The sequence below is a fragment of the Gnatocerus cornutus genome, chromosome 7, assembly GCF_029298725.1.
Source record: "Gnatocerus cornutus isolate USDA-ARS CGAHR chromosome 7, icGnaCorn1.1, whole genome shotgun sequence".
NCBI classification, from domain to species: domain Eukaryota; kingdom Metazoa; phylum Arthropoda; class Insecta; order Coleoptera; family Tenebrionidae; genus Gnatocerus; species Gnatocerus cornutus.
Genome location: NC_142239.1, coordinates 2,337,439 through 2,356,656, shown reverse-complemented (window position 1 = coordinate 2,356,656; position 19,218 = coordinate 2,337,439). Strand labels below are relative to the sequence as shown.

Sequence of the window (19,218 nt, the reverse complement as noted above, 5' to 3'; positions counted from 1 at the left end):
AACAATACCAACAGGATCTTATGAAATTTCCGACATTGAATCATACTTGATCCAAAAAATAATTCCAAACTCTGTGAAGAAAGAAGACTACAACCAATATTTTTCACTAAAACCCAATCACAATACGCTTAAGTGTGAAATTAAAAGCGAACATTACGCAATCGATTTTACACAGGAGGATAGTATTGGTAGAATATTAGGGTTTTCTAAACGTACACTACCACCACATCAACATCACGAATCTGATCTACCTGTCGACATAGTAAAAGTCAGAACTATTCAAATTAATTGTAATATAACGACAGGAGCTTTTCATAATCATAGGCTTTCTCATACTATTTACGAATTTGCTGTGCAAGTCAATCCAGGATTTGCAATAGACGAAGTACCAAGGAATCTTGTATATCTACCCATAATTAATAAGCGAGAAATTCCAAACATAACACTAAGCATACTTAACCAAGATTTCAAACCTGTCAATTTTCGTAAAGAAGAAGTAATTGTGCGTTTAGAACTAAAGAAACTGTCATAATGGGTTTGGTGTTTATCAATCCAAGTCGAAGTCCTTATAAAAGTTCGAAGTCAGTTGTTCAGCAGTCAGTCTGTAAAAGACAACCATCGAAGACAAAGGGTTTAACTCCAGCGAATATATTGTTTCTTAAATCGTTAGGTTATAATGTCATTAAGCCAAACGTTCGACTTTCATCGAAAACCGCAATTTGATGAAAACATTAAGAAGATTGAGACTCGAACATATTATCCTTATGTGAAAACTTTTAATAATAATGACATCATTGAAATTTCAATAAATCAATCGGACATATGGACCTTAATGTACGATGCCGCCTTGATTATTGAAGGTAGTGTCAAGAAAAAAAGTGGAGAAGGAAGTGTATCTCTTGTAAATAATGTTGGTGCATTTCTATTTGATTCTGTCACATATGAATTAAATGGTAAAGAAATTGAGACCGTACGTGATCCTGGTATTGTGAGTACAATCAGAGGTTATCTCTGTTATAACCCCAACGATTCAAAGCACCTGGATATTGCAGGATGGAATTTTCCACAAAATCCTATAGTAAATACTGATGGATCATTCATTCTACGTGTCCCGCTAAAACATCTGTTTGGTGTTTTCAATGATCATCAAGTAACATCTTTTGGAAAACAAACTATACGTCTTGTAAGGAACAAGAACGATGATGATTGTATGCATACAACTAATGTAAAAGATCCTACGATAGCAGGGGAATTAAACATTGAAAATATCTCACTAAAAGTGGACATTATTACACCTAATGATGTCCTGAAATTAAATTTGTTAAAATCAATAAAAACAGATGAGCCAATGTTTATATCGTTCAGAAAATGGGATTATCATGAATTGCCTCAGCTGACTGTTGGTGCTACAAAAGAAATTTGGAGTGTGAAAACAAGTACAAGTGTAGAAACACCTCGATTTGTAATTATTGCATTTCAAACGGGGATCAGAAATACTATCAAAAAAGATCCGCAATATTTTGGGAATATACATGTTTCAGATATACGTATTATGCTAAATGGAGAATATTACCCTACAGAACGCATGAGGCTCAACTTTGAAAAAAATAAATTTGTTGATGCACATTATAATTATTCACAATTTTTGAGTAGATTTAAAAATGATATCACACACCCCAAACAACCTTTGTTAGATTATGTAGCTTTTAAGAATCGAGCTTTGTTTGTTATTGACTGTTCCCAAAGGCACCAATCGTTGAAATCAAATACTGTTGATCTTAAGGTTGATATTGAAGCCGCAAGTGGTTTTCCTGCAGATACAAAAGCATATTGCATTATCATTCATGATACCATCTTTGAACATCTTCCTATTAGTGAGATAGTACGAAGTCTATCTTAAAAAGTAGAGGGGGTGGTATATAATTTAACAGACTAAAGATGTAATGTTAATGTGACGACAATCATGATGACGATTGTTTGTGTTGATATTCAAGGGTTTAACTTGAGAAATGAAAATCAAAAATGGTCCTTTTACCCCAAAGAAGTTACCATATTCAACGGACATCAAACCAATCATTACCTTCTAAAGCCGCCTAAAAAATTTGACACATTGTCGCAAACCAATAAAAGTCAAGTGAGGTATGAAGAACGAAATTTCCATGGTCTACGCTATTCATATGGATATGTGAATTATGATGACATTGCTGATATTTTAATTAAAGTATTAAAAAACTATAAAATGGTTTATGTGAAGGGGAGCCAAAAATATACTTATTTAACATATGTGTGTGCAAGTGAATTACCGGACTTGATCATAAAAAACGTTGAAAATGAAGATGGAGTACCCAAGTTTGAAAAACAACGTCCAAAATGCTTTAATCACTTTAATCAAAAAAATTACATGTGTAGCAATGTAAACTGTGTAATTTTGCACCAGTGGGTGGAACAAATAAATAAATGCTAAAGTTTTTAATTTTTTATTAATCACCCTCTCTCCATCAGATCTATTTAAGGTGATGTTGTAGTAGATAGTAGTAAATAGATTGTAGTAAAAAAAATTGTTCAGAGTGCTGGAGAAAACGTTATGGATGTTTAGTAATTGTTAAAGATTTTCCGGTGGATAATGGTCGATATCGCAAAGGGTTCGATAAATATATAAAAATCTAATTTTCTATAATTTATCATCACTCATTAAAATGACATCTTCAGATCCGCACGTTACAAAAGCCATTGATCGGCTCGCTAAAGGTATTAGGAGAAAATATTTAGCTCTTAAATTGGGTCGATTTGAGCAAGATGAAACAATAAAGAAAATATTTCAACCTATTATTGATCCTCTGTCCAAGAAGGTTGATAACATATCTGCAAAAACCACAAAAACCGCAAAGGTCATTGATAGTACGACACAAACACGTTACTTCGCTCCAAAACGTGACTCATCTACACAGACAAATCAATTCACAGATACCAAGCCCGTCATTGAATCAGTGGATCAAATTTCAGTTAAGGAGCTTCCTACTGAAATTATTGGTGAATACAACCCTAGTTTTGAACCAACTGATGATTATGCTACAGCTACAGTTAATCCTGATGATGATGTTGTTGGTGATGGTGATGATAATGTGTTTGAAAATATCACTGAAGAAGCTTATGAAGACTACTTATCTGATTATTCGGAATTAGCTCGTGAATACATAGATGGATTTTTAAGAGATCATTCAGCAAAAGAGTATGATACAACATATGGAGTAAATCATGATGCAGAAACAAATAAATGGATGTTGGGCAATAAATTAATTCATTTTGGGAAAAACAGTGATGATTTTACTATTGGAGGAAAAACTTATGTGGGTACAAGGGGCTTGTATGAATTATTGTTTAAAAAACGTCCTATGAAGTATACAAAAGATGATGAAGATAGCTATCACTCAATACTTAAAGCAACAAGCGTACATAAAAGACAATTTGATCCAACAGGATACTTAAGAGGCAGTAGTCATCCGAAATATCGAAGTGTTATAAAACCACTTATTAGTGATTCACCACAACGTAGTTATTCGTTTTCTGGAAGTGGACTTACAGATAATATGTTGCAATACAATTCAAAATCAATCGAATATGTATATTGGGATGATGTTAACGAACTTGTTGATAGATTAAAATTACTTTGGGCATCAAAAGACGCTGGTAATTCGTCACATAACAATGAAATTGTAGCTATAGTCAATGAATTAAAAGAAGCGGGTATTATTTATTAACTTGTAATCCGTCCAAATCATTTAGTTGTAAAATGCCTCTCGACAAGTTTGGTCAAGCTTTAGACGATCATAAAAACACTTTATTGTTGGCAAAATTTCAAACTACTAATGGATTGAAATTTACTGTTGATGGGGATATTGATGCAGAAAATTTGAAAATTTGCAATATTAAAGAACCGTCTTTGGATAATGATGCTGCGAATAAAAAATATATAGACACTAAAATTGCTCAACTATCCCACGATGTTCTAACAACTATTAAAGCTATATCTTCTAGAGTTCTTAAATCTGTAGAGCTCTGTCAAAATCGTATAACATTACAGCACGAAATATATGCCAAGTTAAAAACAGAATTGTTAAATGTTGTAGCTCAAATTGATAAAAGATTAAATAAAATAGAAGAACAAATTACGGACAACAATTTGAAAATTAATCAGCATATGGAAAACAATCTTACGACCATTAACTTACTTAAAGAGAAAATTGATTCCATCTCGACTGCTAATCTAGAGTTCTTAAGCAAAAACAAATTGGTTAGTATTGATGATAAAAAATTATTGCACAATTCAAATAATTAAAAAAATTGAAAATCAGCAAATGTGAATCTGTAATAATTAGTGAAAAAATTCTAGATATCTAGCAATACAAAACAGTCTGTAGATTCTACTTATTATTAATAAAAGATTTATATAAAATTAGTTGTTTTCAAATTATTTATCAGATTAGTGGTAAACAATGGTGAAACAGCATTCCAAAGAAAAACTAGAGCTTGTTAATGAGCTTCACAAACCAATCCAAAGAAAGTTTACAAGACGTCGAACAATTATAAAGGGTTTAGATGATTTATGGCAAGCTGATCTAGGACAAATGAATATGTATGCCTCGTCTAATAAAAATTTTAACTTTATATTGATTGTTATCGATTGTTTTTCGAAATATGTTTGGGCTAAGCCCTTAAAGTCTAAACATGCCGATGAAGTTACAAAAGCATTTGAATCAATATTAAAAGAGAAGAGGCACCCCAAAAATTTACAAACAGATCAAGGTAAAGAATTTTTCAATTCGAAATTCAATGCACTAATGAAGAAATATAAAATAAATCATTACCATACGTTCAGTTCTAAAAAAGCAGCAATTGCCGAACGAGTCATACGAACATTAAAAGACCGTCTTTTTAAATACTTCAGTTTAAACGGTTCTTACAAGTGGATTAATGTTCTACCAGAACTTGTATCCACATATAATAATACCATCCATAGTACAATACATGTGAAGCCCGTTAATGTAAACAAAACAAATGAAGATCGTGTTTTAAAATCATCATTTAATGAGATTAAAGTTGCAACAGCCACAAGAAAATTTAAAGTTGGAGACATTGTTAGGATAAGTAAAGCCAAACATATTTTTGATAAAGGTTATACACCTAATTGGACCACAGAATTGTTCAAGGTTGTTAAAATAAATATTACCAATCCTACCACGTACCTTTTAGAAGACATGGAAGAAAAACCTATAATGGGTGCTTTCTACGAAAAAGAATTGCAGAAAACAAAAAATTCGGACATATATCTGGTGGAAAAAGTTTTGAAACGACGTGGAAATAAAGTATTGGTTAAATGGTTAGGGTTTGATAATAACCATAACAGTTGGATTGATAAGAAAAATGTGTTATGACATGTAAACAATCATCGTTTTGATTAGTTTACATCAAGATGTCTGCCGATGAGCAGTGTGATGTTGAAGAAATTCAGTATGATTGCGAATTGATGATTGAAGCTGACCGATTTGAAGAGGAAATCAAAAAAGAAAAACATTTAATTCTCAATATCAGATATGACTTTGAATATTTATCACCGTTCTTTATTGAATGTGGTCTAAGTCCTGCGAGAAATTTTCAACCTGCAATTCGACTTAACAATGAATTCAACAATCTGTCCTTCAATACAATCGAATGGTCTGAATTTGTTAAGGTGCTCACACGATTCATCGATGGCAGTTTAAAGGTCAACACTATCAAATTTTGGGAAAATTTTGTCATCAATCGCAAACCAAAACTCATTCAGCTATCCAAAAATTCAACTAGTTTTGTTTTAATGGATAATGATATTCAACAAATTCTCCAATTAGACACTATTTTGTCGAAAAGACTTGAAATATTACATAAATTAAATTTTTTTAATTATTATTATAAATTGTTAAATAACGTACACAAAATAGCAAATGCTTCTGTTAACTTGTCAATACTAGATACTATTAGAATTATTTGTGACTCTAATGCCTCTATTAAAAATTACTGTATGATGGAATGTATACATTTCTTAAGCGAACGAGTGTTGTGTGATTTTAATAAATATAAAGAACGATTTTAACAAGTGTTTTATTTTATCAACAGATGTGTGCGTCTACCGCAACAGGAAAGGTTATAAAACTCATATTGATTAGATTGCTTTATTTCTGTCTTACAAGTGTAATTTCATGATTAAGCTCTACTAATTTATAATTGTATAATTTTATGCAATAATCATTTTTCAAACACTTTTGTGGTAATGGTCTTCATTTTTTAAGACAATTTCAAACAATGCTGTAGTACCGTACTCACAATTCTTCAATTTTCTTATTCCTCTGTACACTAAACAATATGTGTCTGAAGTAAAGTTTTCCAAGTTGCTGCGTATAACCTCAATACTTCTTTTGGGTAGAAATACTTTAAAATCTTCCAATTCCACTATAGGACACTCACCGTAAAGCCCTTTGTACAAAGACACATTTTTAATAAGGTACTTTACACCAATGGGTAGAGTTGTAAGACCCTTAAATTCCTTTATGGAGTTGGAACTGTTAGTGACAATGTTGATTTGTTTCAAATCCATTCTAAAAGATGTATTACTTAGTATAAAATAATTAAATGAAAATTAACCCATACTTATCGATTCTTGGACTGCACAACACTTGATTTGAATGAAATTGATTGATTTTTTCTTTATATAGACAGCGAAAAACGTCCGGTCTTATCAATGTTTGCGGTTTTTCCGAGAAACGCGGAAATCAGACCGGATGATTACACCCAAATAACGAATTAATTTGCATTTTTTTTCCGAGAAATTACAAAAGTTTTTTCCGAGGACCGCACTCAAATTTTTTTGAAATTTTTGCTCACTCTAGCGCCCTCTATGATTGTCACCCAAACCGTCACCGCCATCTTGATCTGACACAACTGTCAAATTCAAAACTTCCGCCATTCCATAATGACATCTGTCAAAATTCTCGCCGCCAGCTGTCAAATTTCCACCGCCATCTGTCAAATTTTTAAATTTCCACCGCCATCTGTCAAATTTTTAAATTTCCCGCCGTTTAGCCGCGCACGCGCAAATTGAACTGTTTATCGGCTCGCGGCGCCTCCAACCGGCTACACATTTCAATTTCCCGCCACCAGCTGTCAAATTCCCACCGCCATCTGTCAAATTTTTAAATCACCCGCCACCTGATTGGCAGATGACCAGCAACACGCCGGAAGAGCCGCCGACACCATCTGTGCGCCTGATTGGTAGATGACCAGCAATACATCACCGGACGGGCGCTCGAGATTACGACTTCCGCTGCAGAACCGGCTTTGTATCACTACTCTAAACAATTTTAATAAACTACTCTAATAAATAATTATGTTTTATTGTTTTATTTTTTATTAAAAAAATTTGAATAAACTAGACCACTAATTTAACGAACATGTTTGTACTAATATTGGTTAGTAATTTATTTACATTCCAGTTATTTCATTAAAGCGAAGTCAAATTATATATATAAACAAAAAAATCTACATTTTGCTGCGTTGAATATTTCATTTAATTAAACTTATTCTCATAAGACTCTTCTCTCATCGACATTGATGTAATAATCTGATATGTATTTAATTCTTCCGAGCACTGACTTATTCAAAATATGCAAGCTCAGCAGATTTTTCCAAATGATCACTGAACTTTCCACCTCCTGTATACGTATCTATAGTGAGGCACTTTTGCAGAATCAACAATTTTCTTTATTATAAAAAGAAACTATTCTGTATAGCAAATCATTCAGTTGACAAAGTTAACAAAGTTAACAATGAAGACTTCCACGAAGAAATTTAACTTAAGCCTGAAAAAATCGCCTGTTGTAAGTTAAATTAACATATTTTAATATTTATTTATTTTATATATACAGGGTGTCCCAGAACTCGTGACCCAGAGAAAACAGGCACATGCAGACAGCCATACGAAACCAAAATTTTAAAACAACTACGATCGCTGAACCGACGATGGCCAGAGGTATTGCGAGGGGTGGTTTCTTATGATTGCTTGGATACCCAAAATAGAGAGTACTATTGTCCATTTGTCAGACTGACATTACGAACCTGTTGCCTAGGAAATTGAAATAGCCTTTTATTTCCCCGCAACCTATGCAAAAGCTTTCGGGATTGGCTGTCAGTTTTTCGTCCTTGTTCGATTATTATTATTAAGCTTAGACTAATTTGGTTTTTGAGCCTGTATTGATGTCTGTATCTTCCCTTGCTCTCTGGGACATGAGTTCTGGGCCAGCCTGTAATGATTTGATTTTAAATACTATTTTTTAATCATAAAGCATCAAGAGGGAAAAATTTGGCTTTACTAAAAAATGACTTCCCTGAATACGAGGAGCCAACCTCTCAGAGCTCCCTAGAAGAAGAAGCTGTGGTGGAAGCAGAAAACTCCACAACTACAACTATGCGAAGCTGCAAGAAGCGCCTGATGGGAGAGAAACGGAAACATCTCTACCATCTGGAGAGCAGTGAGACAGCCCTGCAAGAGCTAAACAAAAAAGAAGAAAAGCTGCTTCAGGTGATTACCATGAAGCGAAAAAAACTAAACACTGAAGCAGCTAATCTTAATGTACAGGTGCAAAAAATGCAACATTGTAATAGATCAAATTTCAAAACAATTGTAATAAATAATTTTAACATAATGATTGTTTTATTTTACTTTTTATCAGAAATCTTTAAACGAACTAGACCACAAATTAAACGAAGATTTAAATTATATGAAAACAAAAAAAAAATCTGTTGACTAAGTTCATTTCTTTCAAATTTAAATTATCATAAATAAGGAGAAGTACAAAAAGAAATATGAGGCTTGATATATTTTATTTTATTGTTTTTATCAATTAATTTTAAACCATACATTTTTCTTTGTAAATCAAATAATTCAATTTGTTACTTTAATTGAATCAAAGATCCAATATGTTGTTCAATTTTTTTCCGATAAATTTTTAACACTAATCTTATCATGATCATAAAGTTTCTTGTTCAGACTTTGAACAAAATCGTCTTTTTCTACAAATTCTATGTCTGTGGACAAATACACCGTTTCTCTGCTAATCAAAAATATTTCGTTTCCCAATTTGATTTCTTCGTTCAAAGTTTCGAAGTTGTTGTTCTTCTTTAATATATTATTTAATTTATTATTTATTTGTAAAACGATGGGGAAGAATCGTCTTGAAGCCTGAACACCTTACACATACTTTTTCATCATAGCACGTATTAGCAAAGCTAAAATTCAACACTTTATATGGTTGATGTAGTTGCGCGCACACTTACAAGTTCATCAACTCTCAAATTATCATTTAATTCTTTTAATGATTGCAGACAATTTCTTTTAAGAGAAGAAGTTATAAATTACAATCAATCTGATTTGAAGACAGAAGTAGTATGAGAATGGGGAGGCAAACCAAGGTCCATTCTAAGGTCACCTCCCACCCTGTTTTTTCCCAAGGTCAATTGCGGTAGTGCCCACCCGACCACCGACCAGGGACAGTCTCCCTTAGCTCTCCGTCTAAGACAGTGATGCGCTATTTCCGTTTCACGTGTACTGGTGGTAGTTTGTTCAGTGAAACTTGTTATTTTAATTAATTGGGTCATTTGGATTTAGATGGTAGTTCTCTGCAAAGATTTGTCTGATTATTGCAAGTGTTGCTTCGATAAAAGAAAAGAAGAAGCAAGTCGTGTGACGCCCCCATGTGAAACGTTTGATAGTACTGAATTTAACATCGACCTCATTTGTGATGAGAAGAAATTGAGGGAATGCATTCAAGATTATGGAAAACCGTGTAAGGATTGTAAGGAGATATTTTTTTAAGTGACTTCCGTGGAACCTTACAATACAACACCATTAGTGACAACAGGGCAGTGATGTGAGACGCGCTGTTTTACAATAAAAGGGGTGTAACATTGTTTAAAATATTGTTATTAAACAAATAAAATGATTTACAATAAATACTGACTGATTATTGAACTTCCTTTCCCGTTGACCTTGATGACCTACATTTTTTACTCATGTTAGGGAGTGATATACATATTTTTTATTCGTATACAGGGTGAATTTTTTTAATCATTTGAACCTTGGCTGCCGATGACTGATATACATGATGATTCACCAAGTATCTAATATACAGAGTGAATTTTTTATTTGATTTCCTACCCATGGCCTTGAACCCAGATGTTTTACTTTGACCGATAATTTACCAAGTATCTCATATACAGGATAGTTTTTTTTATTTGATTATCCAAGTTGAATGCAGGAGCGATGATTTACTCATTTGATATCGATGATTAATATTTTTTTATACTCAATTTATTATGCGATGATTTTGGGGGAAATAAACAGTTGATTAAAAAAATCCTTTTTTATTAATAGATGTATATTTAAAACTAAGCCCACAACTCCTCATCAAAATAGATGTATTGTTATAAAGTTTGGGAAGATGAAGAAAAAGATTTCGTCTGTAAATGGTGCATTAAGCTTCAACAAAAAAATTGGTTGAGGCTTTATCATATCCATTCAGTCGGACCAACTCGTTATCAGTGCTATTCCTGTAATTTAATTATATGTGATAAGGGACCAAGAAGTTGTAGGGGTGAAGAGGAGTGTCAAATTATGTATTATATAGATTATACTTCTGCAGTGCGAAGTGAAATATATTATGACACTGATGAAGAATTCGAAAGTAGTAGTGATATTGGATTGGGGGATGAAACCTGTTTTGAATCTTGGTCCGAGGATAAGATAAGTAGTGATTAGAGTATATAAGACATGTGAAAACGTAAATTGTATTAGTCTTGAATATGTGTGGAGATTAAAAGCATGAAAAAAAATCGTGTTACTAAGAAGAAAACAGGAGGTTCAATTATTAGAATTGCATGATTGCAGTTGCATATAAAAAATTGAGGAGTACAGTCCTACTTCAGTTTGCTTTCTCGTTAGCACTGTAAACATTATATTTTATAACATAAACAATGAAAAAATTTATAGATATATATCTTTCTATAGATATATCTTTCCAACCGTCTAGTCAACCCTCTCCGTCGAGAGGGTGTGAGTGTCATAAGTGTATACAACAGAACGTAGAGAATCCACCCTCTACTCCACATGTTGAAACACAGTATTCTTCTTCAGGACCCGTAAGTACCACGCTTTTACTAAGATGTCTGGAGGGTGAACCTGGTTGTAACCCTTATAAAAAAATAGTTATTCATGAAAATATTTTGGTGCAACCACCCACCACTTTAGACATTAAACGAAGTGTGAGGACTCCTACAATATTAGATATAAAACATGAGTCTGATATTCAAAAATATATTTAGAAAATGCTAAACCTTGAAACTCAAGAACTAATTGAATCGTTTTTTCCAAACTCTTCCACCTCTGACAAATCGATACCCGTTTTATCAGATTCGTTGTTTGAAACTGTTGATACTCTTTCCCCACTTTCAAAAACATATATAATCTCACGTAAGGGTAGTTTCCCATATTCAGATCCATCAGTAAAGTCGATTTCGAAAAGTGAAAGTGTTTTATTATTTTCATTAATGAATTTGACTTTAACGAGTCGTGGGGAAAAGCAGCCCCATGCATAAAATCCTCCGATGAATCGTTCGATTTTAATCCCTCTATAACATCTACCCCAAAATCGAATACTGAAATTATTTTTTTACCAAACTTGTTTGACAGTAACAATTCTAATTTGGAAAAATTATTAACACCTCCAACAATGTTTATGAATACTAAAGATTTTACTCCTCCTCCTCCTACTCCTCCTCCTCCTTCAACTAATCCCTTTCCTGATGAGGAAGATGACCTATATGCAAATATTCCTTCCCCAGTACATGAAGAATTAGGTGAGAAAATTATTAAAAGAATTGAAAGGAAACGTAAAGCCGCCATATCAAAATGAAAGTGTTTGATTAAATTGCGTAAAAAAGATATTTTTTAATCGACATTTTTATGTCTTATCATTTTACAGGTAGTTTTAATGGTACAGCCCACCAGTCATGTAACTTGCATAATCAGACTCGAAATTTTATACCAGTAATATTTCATAATTTATCAAATTATGATTGTCATTTATTTATCAAAAGATTAGCTTGTCATGAAGAAAAGTTAAATGTGACTGGTAAAACGACCGAAAAATATAACTTTTGGAAAATATGTTCATGTCGGTAACTATCCAGATGCAAATCGTGGATTCATTTCAATTTTTAGCTACATCATTGGAAAAATTACCGAAAAATTAAATATGGCCACTGTCAATAGTTGGAAATAATATAAGTTTAGTTAATGCAAAAAAATTGACCTGCTCGATTTTCAAAGGCAAATTCTAAGGCATTACCTCCAAAACTCCGCAAATTCAGAGTTTATAAGGAGCAGACCACCTGGGTCAGTTCCAATTACAATTAGAGAAGATCGTGGCGGCCATTGTCCAAAGAAATTAGAGAAGCAACTGCGGTGCAAGAACTGCCATATGAGAACAAGATCGGCTTGTATCAAATCCAACGTTTCTCTGTGTCTCGAGAAAAGAGACTGTTGGACTAAATTCTATTCACCCAAATAAATGTAATGTTTCTACAACATTCCATTGTACTTAATTGAGTACGGGCTCAAATCTTTTTTATATTGAAAATAAATACTTTTAACATTCTCAGTGTAATTTATTATTGATTTTCAAAAAAAATCTCATAGGATCTAATGAGTTAAACCTATAGTAAAAGTGCAAAATTCTGGAGAAACTAATAAAAATGAAGAAGTCAAATTTGAGGATAAAGAGTTGGGAAATTATTTATTTGAAGGAGAAAGCTGCAATCAAATGAGAGCAGTAGGAGAAGTGAGATTATTTAGATTTGACGATTGCTGCTCAAGTAGAATCAATGAGTATATGCTAATACCAGAATACAGAATCTGCAGTTGCAAAGGTCTTAAAAACAATGAATGTAATGAGATAAAATATGATGGAAAGATCAGATAGGGAATATCATCTTGCATGGATTCTAGTAATAATAAACAATACTTTCAATTAGAATTCTCTTCTTAGACGATTGCTGGCCATCTTTATAAGTGATGCAGGATTCTTTGATCAGTGAAAGTAGAAGAATGAACTATTCTAAATATTTTGAAGACAACATACCCAAAGTGTAAAATGAGTTGCCTACCTGCACCTTGCTGTTTTGCCAATTCTATATCTTCAACTATATTAAAAGTAAAAAGTTTAAATGGAATCAACGAAGAAAAGAAACACATATCAATGTGTGAAAAATGTTTTTGTAAGGAAATGGGAAAGTAGGTGTGCTGTAAAAATTTACACTGACAAAAATGAAGTTGTTGATTTAACTCAAAATTCTGGATCTTATATTTATTGAATAAAGAAAGAAAAAAGGGTGAATTTAAGGGGCGTAAAAGTGTAACTTTTACCATAGATGGACCAGGATCATACACTGTTTTCTTGAGGTGCAATGGAGTCAAGATAGATAGATCTTTGATATGGACTGTAAAAGAGTATTGTGATAACAAATATCCAAGCATTATGGAAACAAGAGTCACATTTTATTGCAAGAATTCCAACAGGTTGAAAAATATGACCTTAATGTTGATCTTGGTGATAATTTATAGGTTAAATGAATTATTTTCAAAAGTCTTCTCATTTTTGATTGAAATGCCCTCAACACAACTTCTATTATTGTGCAAAAAGAATATTTGGGTAAATTCTGCCTGAGTTTAAGTTTACGATTCCATAAACGTCAATTCTTGACTTGTAAATTTTGTCATGAACAGATAATGTCTAGAGAGTACAATGACAACAGAGGCATAGAAGACAAGCTAATGAGATTGAAGAAACATTTAAGAAACTGTGAAATGAGAAATAACGGAAGTGAACTATGGTGTGTCATACTGTTGACTATGAAGGCTATATCTATATTAAGAAAATCTGTAGCAATTTCAGTCTTAGTGTTCTTAATAAACATAATAGGATATTCAAAAGCTGAAAGGGAAATAGATGACTTCTTTTCATATAAACAGACTGCCGTTAAAAATAACAACTGCAACATTCTAGATCTCACCTTAATGTGTGTTCATTTTTTTTTTAAGCATTGGGTTATTGCATGATCTGCGAAACAATAGGAACATTTAATGATAATGTTTTATGAAGATCAGAAGACTCGAATTTCAGGTAACAAAATAAATAAAGATCTAACAGAAAAAAGGGCAATATTCAAACGAGAAAAAACAAGCAACAACAGAATCAACATCTTAACGTTACCCACAGTAATCTTAATCTTCTCTTTAATGTCACAGAGATTTGAAGCAGTAAATCATAAATTAGAAATGGAAATGGTGGAAGATGACATGTCAAACTTTATTAGAAAAATTCAAGATGAAAGTTTCTCTTTTCATCCTTTTAAAGCAAGATTTACTGGAGACCATATAGATGGGAAAGCAGACATAAGAGAGAAAAAGTTTGTGAATGGTGACGAAACAGAGATGAAATTAATCTTATCATCTGATTTCAAAGTAACAAGAAGGAAAGAATTCGGCTACGTTTATTCTCCAAAATACAATAAATCAGTTACTATAAGATTCAATGTCAAATTTGTAGAAACAGGCTTAATCTGCAGTTACAAAGAAATTTATGAGGCATAAACCAATACATAGATCAATGAGTGGTGATACTTGCACTGATGGCTGTGAAGAATGCTTGAAAAGTTTAGATTCTAAAAGAATTGAGCAAAAATACCCTGTTTTTGACATAAAAAAACATGGTACCAGTAGTTGGCGCTGTGATGGAGCAGGATGTCTATAAACAATAGACGTACATGTGCAAAGTGTTGGTGTGAAGAAATAAAAGGAACAAGAATGAGAGTCTTAAACAGAACTTCGAAGAGTTAACTTACTTCCAATTTCACCGACTTTTCTCAGTCAGAAACAAAAAAGTGTTGTGACTACACATAGTCCAACACACGCAACCAAATGATATAGATTTTTTACTCAATCTATCGACAACGTTTTAAGTATGACAGCGATAACCCCAAACACCCTGTATACCTACCAAAAAGGCGCAAATTAAATTTCTTTCATAAACTAGATTGACAGTTGCCATTTTCGTCACATAAATGCTTCTTCTCAACCAAGCAACTCTTCGTCTTTCTTGTGCATTCATGATTCTTTAACAAAGTTCATTGTTTATTGTTAGAATTTAATTAATTAAAAACCCTTTTAACTACGCTAATAACACGCAGCTAGCCTAACAGCTAGGGCCTTCAAATCTACACTTTTTCTTCTTCTGTTTCCAACTTCATTCTTTGAACATATTGTCTACCAAACCAATTTGTATGCTATTCAAGAAAGCACTCAAAGCGGGCGACAGTTCATTATGACCAATTTGAACGAAATGAAAATTTTCTTTGCTATTAACATTGTTATGGGAATCAAGCATTTACCAAGTTACCGCGACTATTGGGATACACAACTAGAGCTGAGAGACAATTATATTTCTAGTCTAATGTCTAGAATTCGGTCTGACTGGCTGCTAAGCCATATACATTTGAATGATAACGTCTTGTAGCCCAAAAGAGGTCAGCCAAACTTTGACACGTTATACAAAGTCAGGCCATTATTAGACATTTTGAAGAATACTTTAAGTCTTACTACAAGCCATCGAAAACAATTTCAGTTGACAAATCCAGAGCAGTAACGGATCTTTCAAGATCCCTTGTTGGTAAAAATTATTTTGTGCACTTTGCCTATTTTTTTACGAGCTTGCCACTGTTGAGGAAACTCAAATCGGAAAACATTTATGCATGTGGGACCATTCGTAAAAATCGGCAAGGATTGCCTAAAGACATAAAATCGGATAAACAATTGCAACGAGGAGAACACGACTGGCGGATCACCAGCGATGGAATCAGCTTTTTGAAATGGGTGGACAAAAGGATTGTAACAATTGCGAACAATTTTCATGACCCTTCATCTGTTGGGACAGTTGAACGCAAAAAGATAGATGGCACTATTGAAAATATTAATTGCCCCAAAGCAAGGTAGTGAAAGAATACAACAATAATAAGGGTTTCATAGATAAAGCAGACATGCTCAAGAGCACCTACGCCATAATCAGAAAAAGCAAAAAATGGTGGTCACGCATATTGTGACACTTTGTAGATGTCACAATTGTGAATTCTTTTGTTTTGTTCCAAAAAAGAGAGGAAAACACATATGTCGCTAAAATCGTCCCGGCTTTAAACTTTAAAATAAATTTAAACCCAATGTGCTATTGGAGAAACGATGAGATCAAGCTTCACATATACCAATACAAGGCGATGTGGTCTATGTAGTACACGTTCCGAACAGCACAGAACCCGATGGTTCTGTTCAAAATGTAACGTTAGATTGTGTCTTAATGACAAAAAAACTGTTTCGCTAAATTTCATAATAAAAATTAAAAACAAAACAAAAATTAAAAATTGAATTTATATTTCTCCTTTAGCGTTCTGCTTTCTGGTGAAACTACTTACAAACTCATTCTTAGCATCATACAAGGTGTCTGAAATAATTTTCAATAGTTTCTTAAACTGGTGTGATAAATTCATTATCGCAAAAATTGCGGTCAGAGCGTCTCGCCTTCTTAGAACAAGAGATACGTTTTAATCACTGATGAGAAGCGCAGCGTTAGTGTCTATCCAGAACGGATGCAGCTGTTGCTGATGTCGGTATTCAAAGATAATCGCCAACACCCCCGGTGGTGGTCACTGTTGACTTCGGTACCGCCACCGGGAGCGGAAAGACAGTCTAGTTTCACGGTTCGAGTCGCGAACACTTTCAAAACTAAGTCGCAGTGCTGCTCTTTAGGTCCCAATTCAAAATTTGTTTAATAATTTATAAAGTCTTTAATTACCTTATATAAAGTTACATGTCAATTAGTACCCATTCTAACAACGGCGAGGCCTTCTGGTGAGTTTGGTTTAATTTATGTTATATTATTTTCATTTTTTGCTGATTTGTTTTAACTTCGTATTTTTGCGCTTGTTTTCTTGTATGTATTGTTGTTCTCTAATAAACCGCCATACTATTCAATTTCTATATTAATTCGTACTCTGCGTCCGAAGGTTGCACACGCCTATAGGTGTGCTGGTGGCAGCGAAAAACTTTTACCATCATCAAGGGCCTTACCGCCCGCAACCCAAATCGGCGCCATAAGGGCCGGATTCGCCACAATTGGTGGCAGCGGTGGGATAGATCGATTTATCGGTTGAAAAAAGAAAATTATGGAAATTGAGCAGTATAGGCATATATTTCTAAATTTGTAAATGCGATAGAAATCGATTAAACGTAAGCTATTTTAGAAGTAAATCAGTTTCTCTTTCCGCCGCTAGTACCTCCACTAGGAGCACAGGTCCCCCAATTGACCTAAATGAATCTCCAGTAATGTCGCCAATAGCACCACCTATCAATGCAAATGTACCCCTAGCACCTCCAAATTATGTGCATGTATTACCTCAATTAAGCTTAGGAATGCTAGCCAATACCGTTGATCCTTTTACCGAGAAAGAAAATGTTCGGCAATATTTCGACAAATTAGAACAGTACTCACGATTGGATAATTGGAATAGAGCAACCACCTTACGTATCGCGCAATTTCGGTTAGCAGGAGCCGCGTATCGTTACGCTCAAGCAGAAAATTTGTTAACGGAAATAGAATACAAAGCATTTAAACTAAATTACTTAATCAATTTGGACCTGTGATTGTACCTGGACAGGCACTCAGCCAGCTTAGTAGATGTAACCAACGAGATGACGAAAGCGTTTGAAAGAATTTGCAACACCCGTTAAGTATTTAGGGTCTAAAATCCTGGAAGAAGATTTGAAAACTGCAAACTTCCGCGAAATCGAAGGCATAAAGAAAAAGTCAAAGGACCTGGTCTTAAACCAGTTTCGTAAGGGTTAAGACGGAAATTATTAAAAGAAACCGGGACTGTGTTTATGAGAAAGCCCGACCTTACCATAGATAAGGCTGTTGAGCTCGCCAAATACGCCGAACTTAATGAGCTCTTAAGAAATCGGTCAGGTCAGGTCAGGTCAGGTCATCCTCTCCCCCCCGAGAGTCATTACCTTGCCGTGGTGGGGGGCATAAGTCAGCTGCTAGCTAGCCCATGCTCAGTGTGGGAGGCAGCAGCGGCGAACGAAAAATGACTCAAAGAACACACCGTAAACCGCTTGCTAGTGCAACGACCCCGGGAAACCGGGTACGTGCTGGCAGGGGGAACGGGGGTCTTGGCTTAATCGCCTGGGCTAAGTGGAGGGCTACCACTATAAAAAATCCCTCAATCCCACGGTGAGGTGCGCGCCAAAGGGATGCGTGGCTGGAGAGCGGTCCAGTCGTGAGCGGCCAACTTCGGGGCACCAGGCACACCCCGTCGGAGGAAGCCTTTCGCACGTGCAAGGGGCACCGCGTGCGACGACAGTTCAATCCCCCATACTCGTGGGAACATCTTATGGATTTCTTTACAAAACAAATTAAGGAGGAAAGGGTGGACGAAGGAGCCACCGGAGAGGAGACAAGGACGGATGCAGGTGAGAATCCGTTTCAGGGGAGGGCCTTGGCAAGATCGCCAAAGCCAAACACCCAGGGTGGAAACCTGGGAGACGAGCTGGAGGCATTTGGAAACATCACCATCAGTATCTCTTCTACGAATGAAGAGACGGATGAGGCCGGATCCAGAGGGAGGCAGGAAACCCCCTAATGGAGAACCGTCCGTTCTAAAAGGAAGAGGGACAGCCCTCACGACAGCTGGTCTTTCATGGGAGACCAGCAGAAGAAGATGGCAGCGCTGACTGCCACATTCGAGGAGCTCCAGAAATTGGTGAGGAAAAACCCGAACACCAAGAAGGAGATCAAGGCGGCGATTGCGAAGTTCAACGGAATCGTCAAGGGCATGGGTGATTTCGCAGCTAGCGAGACCAGGCATGTTGCCAAAAGGTCCCCAGGTGCGACAAGGGCGATGGGCTGCCAAACGGACGCTCCAAACAAGAGATGGGTGCACCAAGGAACCCAAACGGTGAGCGAGGAAGAGATCGCACTCGACCTCGAAACAAGGAACATCAGCGGGCGACAGAGGGTGGCTGACTGAACC

General features: G+C 34.8%; 1 protein-coding gene across 1 annotated transcript; it reads right to left on the bottom strand.

Moving 5' to 3' along the window:
- Nucleotides 1–6,255: 6,255 nt before the first annotated feature.
- LOC148170660 (uncharacterized) lies at nt 6,256–6,776 on the bottom strand. The gene is made up of 2 exons (XM_088042459.1): nt 6,682–6,776; nt 6,256–6,629 (listed from the first exon to the last, which is right to left on the bottom strand). The coding sequence occupies exon 2, from the start codon at nt 6,626–6,628 to the stop codon at nt 6,287–6,289; it is 342 nt and encodes a 113-aa protein (XP_087898585.1). The 5' UTR covers nt 6,629; nt 6,682–6,776; the 3' UTR covers nt 6,256–6,286.
- Nucleotides 6,777–19,218: the final 12,442 nt, after the last annotated feature.